General features: G+C 50.3%; 1 protein-coding gene across 4 annotated transcripts in view; it reads right to left on the bottom strand.

The window, feature by feature from the left end:
• RYR1 (ryanodine receptor 1) overlaps positions 1–13451 on the bottom strand; it is a 112452-nt gene extending 99001 nt beyond the window's left edge. For all 4 annotated transcript variants that reach the window (XM_081274775.1, XM_081274773.1, XM_081274774.1 and 1 more), the window contains exons 1-11: positions 13293–13451; positions 6733–6852; positions 5324–5428; positions 4245–4319; positions 4081–4159; positions 3669–3781; positions 3242–3335; positions 1790–1883; positions 1201–1275; positions 674–830; positions 374–538 (exon numbers count right to left, since the gene is read on the bottom strand). In XM_081274775.1, the coding sequence (XP_081130901.1) occupies positions 374–538; positions 674–830; positions 1201–1275; positions 1790–1883; positions 3242–3335; positions 3669–3781; positions 4081–4159; positions 4245–4319; positions 5324–5428; positions 6733–6852; positions 13293–13340 (1125 nt within the window). In that variant the 5' untranslated portion in view covers positions 13341–13451. The remainder of the gene's footprint in view (positions 1–373; positions 539–673; positions 831–1200; positions 1276–1789; positions 1884–3241; positions 3336–3668; positions 3782–4080; positions 4160–4244; positions 4320–5323; positions 5429–6732; positions 6853–13292) is intronic.
• Positions 13452–16993: the final 3542 nt, after the last annotated feature.

Below are 16993 nucleotides of genomic sequence, written 5' to 3' on the forward strand. Positions count from 1 at the left end.
CCTCATCCAAACCCATGAGAGTAAATAACATCCACCTGCTGCCAACTCCTACATGTCCCCCTCTGGTCCAGTCCTATCTACATCCTCAGCTTTTATGTCCAAACAAGTATCATTTTGAGTGTGTGTGCGCTCACATGCACACTCGCGCTCACACACACACACCACATACATACATACATACATATATATGTATATATATTTTCTATATCTCCTTCCTTTTTGGTCTTTCTCAGTCTCTGTCTCTTAGTCTCTCTTAGTTTCTGTCTTTCTCTCAGTTCCATCTTCAAACTCCTGGAGGGAGGCTCAAGCATGACCACCCCAGCCCCCTTCTACCCCTATCTGAACCCCACCCTTGCCCGTGCCAGGAGCTCACCTTCTTCTTGAGCACGCCGAGTCTCAAGGCCTTGGGGTCTGGGGCTGCATAGGTGAGCCACAGGCCCGAGGCCACGTGCTGCACAAAGCATAGTGACTCCCCATACTTGATCTCGGGAGGGCCCATGCCCTCCACATCCCGCTTGGGGGCCACATCCAGCTTCTCCTGCAGGGGCAGGGGACAGGGGTCAGCCTCCTCCACCTGTGTGTTTAATGGAGGAGCCCCCCAGAGACTGGGGAGCGGAGGCTGGGGTGGAGATCAGAGCTCCAGGTGAGAGAGGGCACCCTGACCCCCACGGACCTTGGAGATGCGGAAACAGAAGGAGGTGGCTTTGGTGTGAGCTTTGCTGGCATCCACCACCACCAGGCCCTGGTCCTCAGTGAGTGCCAGGTAGCGCCCAGTGGTAACGTGCCGGATTCGCAGCGGCTGGCCCCAGCGCAGGTGACTCCCACTCCAACTGTGGAGGGTGAGGGGAATCAGAGGACGCCCCAACCCTCCCATGGACATCTTAGTCTTGGTCTAAACCTCCCTAAGCCCCTGACACCCTTCTGGGGTTCCCTGAACCTTTCTTGAGACTCTCAAATCTTGCACCCCCCCTCAGTTCTATCTGAAGAACTGCAATCCTCCCCCAAGCCCTCAAAGATTCCTTGGGGCTCCCCAGATGTCTCCAGTGCCCCTCTACATTCTCCACTCAAGACCCCTAATCTTTTCCCCAGCAATCCCCCCAACCCCCTAAGACCTCTTTTTTGTCCAGGACTCCAGGATCCCAGAGGACCTCCATCTCTCTTTTGATCTCCCCAGCCCTTCCCTCATCCCCTCCTCCACACCTGATTCTCAGGGGCTCCAGCCTCCAGAGGGACCGGGCGTGGGTACACACAGAGCCTCCTTCGTAATAGACAAGTCTAGGGACACAGGAAAGAGTAAGGTCAGGAGTGGGGGGCTGGGGCTGGGGCTGGTGCTCAGTGGTAGAACACTCTCCTAGCACACATGGGGCCCTGGGTTTGATCCTCAGCACCACAAAAAAATAAATGAGTGGAATAAAGGTATTGTGTCCAACTAAAGAAATTAATATTTAAAAAATAAAAATAAATAAAACTTGGGCTGGGGTTGTGGCTCAGCAGTAGAGCGCTTGCCTAGCACATGTGAGGCCCTGGGTACGATCCTGAGCACCACATAAAAATAAATAAAATAAAGATATTGTGTCCAACTACAACTAAAGAATAAATATTTAAGATAAATAAATAAATAAAACCTTTGAAACTGTAAACCAAAATAAACCTTTTCCCCTATTAAGTTGAAAATCTCAGCTTTTTTGTCACAGTAACAGAAAACTCACTAACACAGGCTCCTTAGCCAACCTTTTCCCTACTTCATTTCCACCCTTAGACTCCAGGCCTGCTTGTCCCCAGCCCAGACCTGCGCTGGTCATCACTGTCAGCAGGGGAAATGGTCAGACATTCATCCATGTGTCCATGAAAGAGACGAAGGACATGGCCTCCTGTCACATAACCTGTAGGGGAGCCAGGAAAGGTGGTCACTGTGAAGCAGGAGCCCCAAAAATCCTGGGAGCTAGGGTGGAATCCAGAAAGCCCACAGCTCCCAAGGGCTGGGATGGAGGGTCTGAGTTTCATGGTATTAAGAGTTCAAGATTCATGTCAAATTCAGGCCTCAAGATGAGAGATTTAGGTTCTGAGACTATGTTTGGGTGGGTCTGGGTATGCGAGAGCTGAGGTTGGCAGTTTAGAGATCTGTGGGTAAGGGTTCTGAGTTTGGAGGTTGAGGTCAGAATCTGTGATCAGAAGGTAACCTCTGGTATGTTGGGATCTGACTTCCAATCTTGCACTTGGGGTCTGGGTTTAGAGGTGTGATAGTTTGGTCTTAAGTTGAAATCTGGAGTTAGGGCCTGAATTCTTTTTCTGAAGTTCTGGGGATTAAACCAAGGTCCTTGCACATGCTAAGCAAGCTCTCTGCAACTGAGCTACATTCCCAGATCTTTTTAAAATTTTATTCTGAGACAGAATCTCTCTGACTTGCTGAGGCTTGCCTCAAAATTCAAATCCTCCTGTGTCAGCCTCCAGAGTTACTGGGATTACAGGCACGCACCACTTTGCCCGGCTCCCAAGGTCTAAATTCCAAATGTTGATTTGAAGGTCAGGCTGTTCTCTGAGGTCTGGGGTCTATCTATAGTTTGGAAATCTGGGTTCTGGAGTATGCACTTGGAAAGAGCTGAGCTTTTAGTTAGAAATTGAGGGTCTGAGTCTGGGATCTGTAGTTTGAGTCTCAGTTTAGTTCTGGTTTAAGAATCTGAAGTTTGGGGACTAAAAGTTAGGTTCAAAGTTTTGGGACCATTCTTTGGAATCTTATTATGAGAATCCAAATCGGGGAGTTTGATTTTGGGAGTCTTGGTTTTTGAGAATTGAAGCTGAAGCTGGTGGGTTAAAGTTTGGAATTTGAATTAGGAATCTTGGTTTGTGAATCTGAGGTTTGGATTTGAGGAATACGGGTCTGAGGTCACGGTCTGTGCTTATTTCTGAGGATTAAGGTCTGAGGATAAGCTCTAAATTTGATGTTTATAAGCTTTGGATCCAAGTTTAGTGTCTGAACTCTAGGACTGAGTTTGGTGTGGGAGCTTTAGGGACTAATACTTTGGGGTCTGGATTTGAGAATTTGACAGTTGGAGGTTTGGGGGTCTGAGTTCTGGGGTTCAGGCTTTGGCACCAGTTGGAAATCTAAGTATGGGACTATAGTTTGGACAATTAAGTTTAAGAGTCTGAGGTTCCAGGACTCAGTTTTGGCATGTCTGAGGGTTTGCTTGAGGGTGGGGGGCAGGGTGTCTCAGCTTAGGGACCAGAGGTTGGGAGCCCTCACCCTCTTCACAGCAGGAACAGATGGGGTTCATGTTCCACAGTGTCTGCATGAAGGAGGCATCAACCTGGAGCTCTCCACTCGCTGTTGACAGGTGCTGGGGGAACCAGGATGGGACAGTCAGAGATGATGGGTAGAGGTGGGCAAAAGTCCAGAGTCAAAGGCCAGAAATCAGAGAAAAATGCCAGGAAGCATACAAATTTGAGACAGAAAAGTGGAGGTCACAGATCAAGAAACCAAGATCAAGTCAGGAAATGGGGGTTGAAGATCAGAGAAATGGATATCACGTATCGGGAAACCAGAAACTGTGAGTCGGGAAGTTGGGAGCCACAGACCAGCTAGGTAAGGCAATAATGAGGAGGCAGGGCCGATCCTATGTGCCCCCAGCCCTCAGAGCAGCAGGAGCCCCCTGTGGGACGAGACTGCTCACCAGGTAGCGCTCGGAGGAGACACTGACGAGAATGAGGTCATCTCCTACGCGGACCTTCTCTCCTTCAGACCTCTGCTTGGAAGCGGGGTGCATTGTCCACCAACAAGCCTCTCCTGCGGGTAGGGGCAGGACGGGAGGGTAGTTGTCAACATGTCCACGTGATGGCCTCCCAGAAGGTTCTTCCCTAGGGTGTTCCCCGCCACTGAGCCTCCCAGGTCCTGGGTCTATGGATCTCCTATTGCTGCCACCAACTCTGCCCAGAACTCCCACCCACATGTCCACCCACATGCCAGACCCTCTGCCTCAAAGCCCCATTGCTGTCCCCAGAGCAGTTTTATGCCTGCCTCCAAAGTTCTGTCTGCTGACCCTGCCCTGGGGTCCCCATCACACCCCTACCCCCACAGCCCTGTACCTGTGGCATCCTCCTGCAGTCCCACATCGAAGGCCAGCTTGTCAGTCATGGAGCGGGAGGTGGTGAGGCAACTCAGGTACTAGGATTAGAGAGAAGGTCAGCCTCCTCTGGCAGGCCTGGCCCCTGGCCCCGCCCATGCCCCATGTCCCCACTGAGGCACTCACCATGCGGCTGTGTGCGTGCCGGAGCAGGATGGCGTGACCATACAGGAGCGTCCTGTGTCCCCCACCCTGGGATGACTATGGGGACAGCAAGAGCACAGAGTAAGCACAGACCCCCCGATTCTCAAGACCCCCAAGTCATCTGGCCTATTCAGAGGTGAGAATATGCTCTCCATAAAACACCATGCTCAGGCCTGCAGGTGAGGAAGCCTCAGCGGACACCCTCCACAGACCTTCTGCCTCATTTTCCCCTCCATGAAGCAGGGGCTGCGGCTCCGAGAAGCCTGAGGGCGTTTTCTATTCCCCAAGGCCTATCCTGTCCTCCCTGCGTTCTTTGTCTTGTTGACCAGGCCCAGAAGTCACCCAGGGAAGATGAACCCATTTTTCAAGGCCTGGGGACTTTAGGGAAGCCTCAGGATCTTGTGTTCCACGGACCTCAGCTCCCTTTGTTCTGCCCTGTCATAACACCACCCATTGCGATAAGGTGACCTCCCGCTCCCGCTCCCAAGGGACTGCCCCCTCCTGAGCATAGATGAGCCCTTTTGGGGGGAGGGTACATTCAGTGGCTCGATGGCATCATGCCTCCATCGTGGTTTTCACATGCCCATGCTCTGAGGGGGCCATGTGATGGGGCCATGATCACATGGCAGACCCACTCCTGAACTGGAGGGGACTCACACTTGGGATAGAGGGAGGTGGAGGGAGAGGTCCCATGCGGTAGGAGCTGGGGGTCATGGTTGGGGGGAAAGATGGGAAAGAGGAGGAAGGAACAGGCGAGAGAAACGGGGCTCAAGAGCCCCACCTCTTCCTTCCTTCCTGGCCTGTTTGGGACTCCACAGCCCCTGACAACTGGGGTGGGGGAGAAACCCCAGCCCTTTTGTGCAGGGTCTGGGCCCCAGCAGCAGGCCTAGGGTCAGGAATGGGAAGGACAGGTGACACCCAAGGCCAGACCTACCCACTTATCCAAATTGAGGCCCTGTGGGGGCGGGACAGAGAGAGGAAGAAGAGCAGATGGTAAACGATCCCTAGGTCCCCTCATTCATCCCTGTCCCTGTGTCCTACCCTGAGGGGGGGAGCCTCACCTCCACACCAGCCTCCACAGTGTTGGCCAGCATCTCCTGCAGGGCTCTGACAGACAGGGACTGCTCCAGGATGAAGCAACAGATGGCCAGATCAGGGGGCACATTCTGGGGTAGAATGGACAGATGTCAGTGTGGGCCTGAAGGGTCCCAAACACTCTTCCCTGGCACGTCCCCTCCCTTAGTCTCATACCCAGAGACACCCAGGCCCCACCCCAAGCCCACAAGAAGGCCCTGCCCACTGTGACACACTGAATCTGCACCAACTTCACAGGAGACACCTCTTCTGGACCCCTCCTTCAAACACCTGCACCCCACCCAGAGTCCACAGAAGCTTCCATACTACCCTCTTCCCTCCGGTAGCCCAAGTCTCCCCGATCTCGTAGGAAGCCCCAGCCCTCTGCCTGCTCCCTCAGACACACCGCCCTGCTCCAACCACAGGAATCTCCTGCTCTGTGCCTTCCCCAGCAGATATCCCCAAATCTCCGGCCTTCCCGTGACATCCAGGTTCCGGCCTTCACCCTCAAACACCCGTGGACACTGCTTCACAGTCGCAGGAGGGCCCAACCCTACACGTTCCCCCTCAGTCTCTCACCCAGGCACCTCAGATGCCTGGACACCCTCCAGCTTAGACTCAAAACTGCTCAGACCCCTGCTCACCCAGACCCTGAGACCTCCTCCTCCCTCTCACAGCCCCCAGCCCCTTCCCCCCAGGTCCCTTCTTCCCTCACCCTCAGAACGCAGGCTCCTTTGGTCTCAGCCTCCACCATCACCCCTTCAGGCCCACGCCAGTGCCCCCTGAGCCCCAGCCATTTCATCTTGGATCCAAGCCCCCTGGCCCCTCAGTCACTTGCCTCTCAGACCCGAACACTCAGAACCCCACGCCCAGATCCTGAGATCACCTTCATCAAGCCCCCGCACCCCTCGGAATCCCTTCATCTTCCCCATCTCAGGACCCTCCCATTAAAGCCTCTCCCCTCTAAAACACCTGGGTCCCCTACCCTGTCCTTCAGTCTCCGGTCCCTCACTCCTGAGCCCCCCATCCCTTCCTAGACTCTCAGGACACTTCCTCCTTGGACCCACAGCTTTCTGTCTCTTGCCACAGATGCCAAGGGAAGCTCTGGATCCGCAGTCCCCAGACGCCCCACGTGCCCAGGAATCCGGTGAGGCCCGCGTCCCCTCCCACCTCAGATCCCCACCCCGACCCTCTCCAGGCCCCGCCCCAGACCCCGCCCACCCGCCTCAGATCCAGAACCACCTGACCCTGCCCGCCCGCCTCTGGCCCCGCCCCTTTCCCTAAGCCCCCCCCACGGCCCTCTCCCGCCAGCCCCTTTTCCGACCCCCGCAGCCTCCGCTCCGGCCCCAGGCCGCTCCCCCGACCCGCCCGGCCTCTGGCGCCCGCGCCCACCGACCTGCGCGTTGCTGGTGGGCTCCAGAAAACAGAGGCGGTTGCCGAAGCCCTCGGCGGCCAGGCAGAGCTTGAGCTGCTCCTTGAGCACGGTGGCGCTGCACTGCAGGACCACCTCGTCGTCCTGCGGGACCGAGCGAAGGCATCGCTGGCGGGGGCCCAGGCCTCGCGGGCTCGGGGCGCCCCCCCACCCCGCCCTTGTGGAAGAGGTATCAGCGCCCCCCGGAGTCGGCCGAGCCCCCTGCCTCCTCCTAAGGCCCCACCAGAGGGAAGCCAGCACCTCCCGTTCAACTGTATTTTACTAGAGATGGGGCCTCGCTCTGCTGCCCAGGCTGGCACCGAGCTCCTGGACCCAAGCGATCCTCCTGTCTCTCTCCGAGAAGCTGGGACCTCAGGCGAGCTCTACCGCGCCCGGCCTCATCCCATTTACAAATGGGGACACTGAGGTTGGAGAAGGGACACGCAGCTATCTCCTCCCAGGAGGGGTCTGGAGGACGAAAAGTACCAACACCTTACAAGTTAGTTAAGTGGCTTTTTAAGTTCATCGTTTCTAATTTCTCTTTCGTGTTTTGTTGCCATAACGGCTGTCATTGGTAGAGTGCTTCCTAGTGGCACCAGAATGCACCGCAAGGCCTGGATTGGACCCTGGGTGGAAGGGGAAATGTCATACAGGGACAGTGTGGAAACAACCGGTGAAAGTTGAAGAAGGGCTGCGGATTAGATAATGGTGTCATACCAATCGGATTTTCCTAGCCGCCCTGTGGTTTTGTAAGAGACTGCCCTTGTTCTTGGGACCGCAGACTGAAGTATTTAGGGGTGAAGGGTGTCACAACTGCACCTCACTGTCAAACAGTTCAGGGGGAATATGTATATATCATCTATTTTATATATTATTATATTTATTATATATTTCATGTTATTCATATATTTCCATATACATATATGGAAAGACAAAAAAGATAAAGCAAATGTAACAAACTTTTAACATTTGGGAGGAAGCTAGCTATAAGAGGCAGGAGTTTTTTAATTCATCTTGCAACTTTTCTGTAAATTGGAAATTATTTCAAAATGATAAGTTCAAACCTCGAATAAAATAAAAGTGTTTTCTGGGTGCTGGGTCTGTTCTAAGAATGTGACATGTATTAACTCATTTAATCCTCATTTAGTCCTGTCTTGTGCAAAGGAGGAAACCTAAGGCCCAGAGAAGTGGAGTGACCTACGCAAGATCACACAGCTCACACACCACATTAGCTGGGAGTTGAATTCCAGTGCTGTAGTCACAGCACCCTCTCAAAACACTAGACAATCATGTATAACTTAAAAGAATGAATAAAATTTAAAAAAACAACACTAGGCCACCTCTTAATATATGACAGCAGTAACTCATACCTAATACTAACAAACCAATAATATAAAAGTACTTGGGGGCCAGGCGTGGAGGTGCGTGCCTGTAATCGCAGTGACTCAGGAGGCCAAGTGTAGGAGGATCCCAAGTTTGAGGCCAGCCTGGCAACTTAGCAAGACCCTGTCTCAAAATAGAGTAAAAAGGCTGGGGATGTAGTTCCATGGTGGAGCACCCCTGGGTTCAATCCCTGGTACCACCAGAAGAAGAAACAATGAGGGAGACTCCAGCTCCTAACCACTGAGTGAGACAGTGTTTATTCCATTTTACAGTGGAGGAAACAGGTTCAAGAAGTTTCCTGCCTGAGGTCGTCACATGGCCTTCAAGCCTATGATGCAAACATGTTCCCATTCTGGGCTTCAACCCCCTCGGGCAGCCCTCAGTCTGTCTGCCCACCCTGGGAGGAGCAGGAGGCATGAACTAATGGCAGGAGCCCTAAAGATCACTCTGTTGTGACTCCAACCCTGACATTCTGGCGCGTGCTGGGTGTGTGTGTTCATAGAAATCATATAACTTGGACAGTATTCAGCATCTACTGGCTGCTGGGGCTAATGATCAGGGCTTTACAATCATTCGACAGACATTTATTGAACATCTACTACATGCCAGGCTCCGTTCTAGGCACTGAACACAGAGCAGTGATTAAACAGAGAAAATTGCTGCCTTTGAGGAGCTGACCTGTCTCATGGCAGAGACGGGCAACAAGCAGGTGGGTAAGTACATAATTTTAAAGCCAATGATAAGTGTTATGGAAAAAATAACCCAGGGTGATGTAAGAGAGTGACTTTGGGGTGGAGATGACATCAGTGAAGGGGTGGAGTGACAGCCTCTCCAAAGAGGTGACATTTGAGTTGAGCCTTGTCCAAATAACAAGAAGGGGGGCTGGGGATGTGGCTCAAGTGGTAGCGCGCTCGCCTGGCATGCGTGCGGCCCGGGTTCGATCCTCAGCACCACATACAAACAAAGATGTTGTGTCCGCTGAAAACTAAAAAATAAATAAATAAATAAACAAACAAATAACAAGAAGGAATCAGGTCTGCTCATCTCTGGGGGAAGAATGTTCCAGGAAGAAGGGCAGTCTGTGCAAAGGCCCGTGACTAGAGGGAGCGGGGACATTGAGGAGCAGGAGGCAAAGTGGGAGATGAGGTCAGAGAGGTACTTGCAGGGACCCTTGAATTCTTATTGCATGTGTTTTTGTCCCCAATTTCCAGATGAGGAAAATGAAGCCCCATTTCCAAACACAGGAAACAGGTGAAGGGCAAAGTCAAGATATAACCCAAGACAAGGACCCTAATCACTACATCGATTCTCAAACTTTCTCCTGCATCATAGTGAAGTAGGGGAGGATGTGGTTTAAAGTGCGGCTTCCAGAATCAGGCTCTGTGTCTCTCCTGTGATTCTAGCTCCTGGGGAGGCTGAGGCAGGAGGATCACTTGAGGCCATCATAGGCAACATAGTGAGACTTCATCTCAAAAAGTAATTAATTAATTGATTTTTTAAAAATTTTTTCTGGGGCTTGGGGCTGTAGCTCAGGGGCAGAGCACTTGCCTAGCATGCGTGAGGCACTGGGTTCAATCCTTAGCACCACATAAAAATAAATAAAATAAAGGCATTCTGTCCACCTACAATTACAAAAAAAAAAAAATTAAAAAAATTTCTGTTCTGCATATGGACCCAGGGACTCACACATGCTAGGCAAGGGTATCACTAAGCTATAGCCCCAGGCCTTTTTAAAATTTTTTATGTTGAAATAGCATCTTGCTAAGTTGCCTCAGCTGGTCTTGAATCTGTGATTCTTCTGCCTTAGCTTCCTGAGGAGCTGACACAATAGGTGTGGGCCACAGTGATTGGCATAATTTAATTTAATAAAATAATTTTTAAAAATGCAGCTTCCTGGCTGCCTCAGCCTCCCAACCACCAGCACCACCAAGATCTGAGTCAGTGGATCTGGGATTTGCAGGGAATTTGTAGTATTAACCAGTCTCTTCCCCTTTGGAGATTCTGACTTGGGCCAGGCTTTGAGAAGCCCCAGCCTTGTGCGGCTAGAGGTTATCATCCTTCAAAGGGAAATGAAATCAGTTTGAGAAGCCATGACTACCATGCTTTAAAAAAGAAAAAAAAATAGAGGTTGGGAGTGTGGCTCAGTGGGACAGCACTGCCTACCAGGTGTGCGGCCCTGGGAGCAGATGTTCTCCCCTCTGGGCCAGGTCTGCTGGCCCCAGCACAGCAGGGAAAAAAAAAAGTGAAGACGAAGAAGAAGACCATGATATGATGATGGAGTATAAGAAGAACAGAAAATAATGATATGCCTGTCCTGCTTCCAGGGTGATGTATATTTTATGAAACTTGTTCCTATTTAAAAAAAAAAAAAGAAAAAGAAAAAAGTGCATTTGCTGGGAATGGTGGCTCATGCCCTTAATCCCTGCAATTTGGGAAGGCTGAGGAAAAAGGCCAGTCTCAGCAATTTGGTGAAGCTCTGAGCAACTTAGTGAGAACCTGCTTCAAAATTAAAAAAAAAAAAAAATTAAAAGAATTTGGGGATATAGCTCAGTGGTAATGTACCCCTGGGTTCAATCTCCAGTACCAACAGGAAAAAAAAAATGGTGTATGTGAATGTTCTCAGATGTTATTGAAAATAGCAAAAAACTGAAGACAGTGTGAGTGAAATGATCAGCAAATGGCAGTACATTGCAATATAGTCATACAGTGGGATACTATTTAGCAATAAAAAGGAACAAGTTCATGATAAATGCTACATTGATGAATATCAAAAATATTCTGAGCAAGCCAGGCACAGTGGCACACACCTGTAATCTCAGTGGCTCAGTCTCCTGAGCCAGGAGGATTGCAAGTTCAAAGTCAGTCTCAGCAATTTAGTGAAGCCCTAAGCAACTCAGCAAGACCCTGTCTCTAAATAAAATACAAAAAAAAAAAAAAAAAAATGGTTAGGGATGTGACTCAGTGGTTAAGTGCCCCTGGGTTCAATTCCTGGTACCAAAATAAATAAATAAATGTGTGTGTGTGTGTGTGTGTGTGTGTGTGTGTGTGTTTGTAGAGAAAGAGAGAGAGAGAGAGAGCACAAAAAGAAACAAATGAACACATATTGAATGTGAAACTCTGGACATTGATGGGATCTAGAGTGATATAAAGCAGAAGAGCTGCTCAAGGAGCATGAGGAAATCTTCAAGGATAGAAGAAATGTCCTGTCTTTTTTAAAAATTTTTTATTTTTTAGTTTTTCGGCAGACACAACATCTTTGTTTGTATGTGGTGCTGAGGATCAGCAGATCTGCTGCATGCCAGGCGAGCGCGCTACCGCTTGAGCCACATCCTCAGCCCAAATGTCCTGTCTTGATTATGATGGAAGCTACATGGGTTTGCACAGTTTGTCAAACTCACTGAACTACAACACCTAAAACAAGTATAATTCATTGCATGTCAATAATATCTCAATAAAGTGTTTTCTCCCCGTTCGAGGGATGAACCCAGGGCCTTGCAGTGCTGTGCAGTTCCACCACGGAGTTACACCCAGCCCAAGGCAAGTGTTTGTGCTTTTCGTGGACCTGTGCATGCACCGAATTGCAATATAGAATAGTTTCTTACTGGGGGAATATGACCCAGAGAGTTCTGAGAAAAGCCTCGTATGACCTTAATATCATTCAAAAAAAAAAAAACAGACCCAGTCTAGGACCATGAGATGCCAGGGCCTCTGGAACCCTAACACTGCCTTGGCACCTCTGGGCCCATTTTTTTCTAGTGGAAGCAGCAGGACTGGGCCCCAGGGGCATCCAGAGATTCCACTTTCTGGCCTTGACCTTGAGCGAGTGATTATTACCACTTAGGGCTTGGTTTCCCTCAAATCTCCAGGCAGATAAAGATAGGGCTCTACCTCAGAAGATAGGGCAGTGGGAATATAATTAGATGCCCGAGGAGGCTGAGGCCCTGGGCACCGGGCCGGGTGCAGAGTGACTGCTCAGGGGCTGATGGCCACAGCCATGGTCTTATTAGGGCTGGGAAAGGCCCAACCCATGGTGTCTGCTAAGGGGCTGGGCTGAACAAGAATCCCTCCAGTGGCCTCACATCCAGCTGTCCCCATCCTTCACTACCAGTCCCAGCTGTTTGTTCCTCCCTCCCAAGAAACCGGACCTGGCTTGCCAGGGTCCTATTCTGGGTCCGGAATGCTGTGTCAGCATTTCCTGCATGGACTCAGGGCCTGGGAGGGGGAGGAGAGGGGCAGTGCAGGGTCAGCAGACCTGGCCCAGAGGAGAGGACATCTCCTCCCATAATCACACCCACCACTCCAGTTGAACCACTGGGAGGGGACTGTGGGAAGGACTGGGAGATGGGCAGTCTCTACCGCCCCCCATCCCCTCCCTGTCCCCTTGCCCAGGGCCCAGAAAAGCCGGCTATTCTGGGAGAGACACCTGTTGTTCCAATTCTTATCCCTGCCCCCAGCTGGGGATCAGAGATTCAGGGAGAGACAGAGCAAGAGAGATAGCAGAATACAGAGGGCCTGAAGCCCAGGAAAAAAAGACAGAGCCAGAGACAGGGAGACAGACATGGAGATACACAGAGACATCCCAAAGAGATGGATGGAGAGAGACACCACCCAGAGACCCTCAGAGACCATTCACAGACATATTTGATCCTCCTCAAAACCAAGGGGAAAGAAAAACCCAGAACCCAAGGGACCCTCGGAAGACCCTCAAGTGCTAGGAGTTGGAAGGAGTTGTGTCCTCCAGCCCACTCCAGCCCCCTTCCCAAGAACTTAAATAGGTCAGAGCCTGGAGCAAGAAGAGAATGAGGGCTGGGGTGGGGGCGGGGGACAGCTAAATTAAGCCCAGGAATTAGAGCCACGTTCCCCAAGTGCCTACTTTCAGGGTGGCTGGGAGGGGCTGCTCCCTCAGTGGCCCCTCTCGTCAGGAACAAACCCCTAGTGTCAGCAGAGAGGGCGGCCAAAGATCCCCCTCCCCATTCTGTAGTCCCCAATTCTGCCAATTCTCTGTGGTGGCATAGGTGGAGGAGACAAAAAGTGACAGAGACAAAGTGACAAAGGAAGAGACGTCGCCTCTCAGAGACCACAGCAAGCAGGGCAGAGATATTCATAGACAGGGAGACACTCAGAGAAGTAGCCCCTGAGACCTCTCGCCCAGAGATACTCACCGTCCGAAGGAACTGGACCTCGTCCTCTCCCTCTCCTCCGTCACCCATGATGTCGAGGCCCGAGGAGCCGGGGTCTGGGGATGGCGGGAGGGGGCTGCAGGCTGGGCGGGCGGGCTGGGGGTGGGCTAGGGTCGAAGACCTCTGGGGACGCCAGAGGCACCCGCGAGGTAGATGGAACTGCGAGGAGGACACGCGTGCTGGACAGAGGTGGGAGGAGGGCCCCGCCTCTCGTCCCTCATTGGACCACGAACTCAAGGCCACGCCCCTCGACTGGAGCTCCGCCCCTAGGCCTCAACCGTGGCTGGAGGTGTGCGCGCTGGGGCGGGGTGTCTAGAAGGTAGCTGCGTTCCGCACCGCCACCCACCATAAGGAAGGCAGGTGTCCTCGTTCTGCCATTTCACAGAGAGCAACCTGGATGTCACACAGCAGAGCTAAATGCCCGCCACGTCTCTGGACTTTAAAAAGCACCAAAGAGGCCGGGTGAGGTGGCGCACGTTTGTAATCTCAGCGACTCAGGAGGCTGAGGCAGGATAACAAGTTCAAGGCCAGCCTCGGCAATTTAGAGAGACTTTGACCTAAAATTTAAAAAATAAAAAATAAAGGGGTTGGGGATGTAGCTCAGTACGTGAGGTCCTGGGTTCGACCTCCTGTACCCAGAATCCCATTATCAAAATCAAAACATCACATATCGTGATGAAGAGCAAAGATTCTGAGCCAAACACTCGGTCTGAACACCAGCCTTGCCATTCCCTTGGGTTACATTGGACAAGTTACTTAGCTTCTCTGGGCCCTTCCCCCATCTGCTAAGGGGAATAATGGTTAATAGTATTTACATCAGGGTGTTGCTGGGAAGGTTAAATGAGATAATTTATTTGCTGCACTTAAAACATAGCTAGTACGTAGTTAATGTTATGTGAAAGTTGCAGTTAACTATGTCATTATTAAAAACTGTGCACCTGTTGCATTTCAGCTCCTAAGATCTGCAACAAGATCTTTTTAATATATCTCACTTAGTTCTCACAATAATTCTGCTATTATTCACATTGTTTGGAGGGGAAAATAAAAAATATGTGATTTCTACCATGTGTAGTTTAAGTACTGTACACTCAGATGAGTCATGCAGTCCCCAGCAACAGTCCCAGGAGGTCAGTACTCTCACAGTGCCCATTTACAGGTGAGAAAAGCTAAACACAGGCAGTCACCGTGACTTGCCTTGCCTAAGGTCACACAGAGGCAGAACTCAGGATTTGAACCAAGAGCTAGGGTTTTTAACCACTTAAGAACCTTACTGCCTTGATATTTGCATTAAATCTCCTAATTACAACAGAAACACACTCGCCTATGGCTAGACCAGAAGGACCTCCAGAGTTCTAAGAGTTCCTCCCCACAACCCTCTGCCACCCCTTTATAAAGATGAGCACTCTGTGCTTTGTAAGTTGGGAATACAGCGCCCTAGGATCAGTTCCTTCCAGCTCCTGGCAGGCCCTCCCCCCACCTCCTCTGTGCTCTAGGGAGCTCAAGCAGGAGGAACTTGGCAGTTTTCTACAGCTGTGGGGCCTGGGGACCCAGGGTAGGGACCACACACACTGGGACCTCCCTGCTAGGCAGGCAACTTTGTAACTCAGGCCTCAGTTTACTCATCTGACAACCGGGTTAATTTGGAAGAGTCCCTACTTCCTGGAGTCACGAGGAAGATTCCTCATACATGCTAACTGATCTATCAAAATTATTATCAACATGTAGTGGTATATACTAAGTTACATAAAACAATATCCTACAGTTCAACAAAATTATACATAAAGTGTTATTCAATGCATAATAGATTGCTAGATGTTGCAAAGTTAAACATTGATGTTCATACAATTGTATTAAACAGCACATAAGTTTGTACCATAGTATTGAATTATGTAATTCAATGATGCATTGTATAATTGCATATCTAGGCTGATATGATTATATAGTACAAAATAATTTTTATATAATACAAAATCATGTGTTAAATACTGTTTTCCTTAAAATTTCATATTGAATGTAAAATTACTCTGTGTCATTTCGAACTATATCAGAAGACATTAATAGTGTTTCTTGTTTCTGGCGGTTATCACTTGGTACCTTAGGACTTCCCCATGTTGTTCTGTGGACACCTGGCCGATGGATGCGGTAGCTTTGAGGACTTCCTGGGACCAACCTCTTCCGTTTATCCACCCATTGTTCTGGGAATGGACACCCAGGCTGCCCCCAGCTCCAGGAAAATAGCACTGTCATGTCCCCTTATGGAGCTGAGGGAGAATGTTTGATATGTGCCCATAAGAGGTGACATATCCAGGTGACATATCCAACCCAGGACTTGCCTGAGCAGTGCTGGGTGGCCCTGGGGAAAGGCTGTCCACTGTCAGCACCTGAGGATCTGGGTCCTCACCTCCCCAGCCTCTGCTTGGCATTTTCCAACTTTCAATTTTGGCCAGACCTATGGGATGACTCCATGTTGTCGTTATTATTATTATTATTATTATTATTATTATTATTAACTTTATTTATTTATCTATCTATTTATCTATTTATTTATTTATTTATCTATTTATTTATTTATTTATTTATGTGTTGCTGAGGATTGAACCCAGGGCCTCGCCCATGCCAGGCAAATAGGCTAACCGCTGAGCCCCAGCCCTTCTCACTGGTTTTTATCATTGTAAATACTCTTCCCGGGCTGGGGATGTGGCTCAAGCGGTAGCGCGCTCGCCTGGCATGCGTGCGGCCCGGGTTCCATCCTCAGCACCACAAACAAAGATGTTGTGTCCGCCGAGAACTAAAAAATAAATATTAAAAATTCTCTCTCTCTCTCTCTCTCTCTCTCTCTCTCTCTCTCTCTCTCTCTCCCTCTCTCCTCTCTCACTCTCTCTTAAAAAAAAAAAAAAAAGAAAAAAAAAGTAAATACTCTTCCCCTTCTGTCATCTGATATTTGTCCCATGATGTCCTCGTTAAAGAAAAACTAATTTCCGAGTTATCAAATGGATCACTTCTCTGCCGCGGCGCCATGTGATTCAGAAGCCTTTTTCCCCTCTGGTCATCGCCGTGTTATTGCTGGTGATAACCATCCCCAGGGGCCCGAAGGCCAAGTGTTTATGTACAAGCGCCCGGACCTTTTCCGATCTCCCTCCCTGTGGTTTATCCAGGTCCCCAGGGCCTGGCGACACTCCAGCGCTGCAGGCTGGGCTCGGCCAGGAGCGGGCGCTGCAGGAGATGGGCTTGGGACCAGCCCTGCCTGAGGAGGGGGAGAGAGGAGGAGAAAGAGGCAGGAAGAGAGAGAATCGCGAACCTGGGTGTAACATGTGATGGAAAAACTAAAGCCAAGGGGCCCGCGCCTGTCTAAACGCACCGGCATGGAAAAAAAAAAAAATCCCATGGTGACTTACTTTACTGAGAAAAAGAAAGGAACGAAAATGTAGCCCGAGCTGGACGTCGTGGCACACACCTGTAATCCCAGCGCTCAGGAGACTCAGGCAGGAGGATCACAAGTTCAAAGTCAGCCTCAGAAATTTAGGGAGGTCCTAAGCAACTCAGTGAGACCCTGTCTCTAAATAAAAATATTTTTAAAAGGGCTGGGGATGCGGCTCAGTGGTTAAGTGCCCCTAAGTTCAATCCCTAGTACCAATCCCTAGTACCAAAAAAAGAACAACATACTAGGTTTGGCAGAATCATAC

Source organism: Spermophilus citellus, assembly GCF_964194105.1.
Source record: "Spermophilus citellus genome assembly, chromosome: 18".
Lineage (NCBI taxonomy): Eukaryota > Metazoa > Chordata > Mammalia > Rodentia > Sciuridae > Spermophilus > Spermophilus citellus.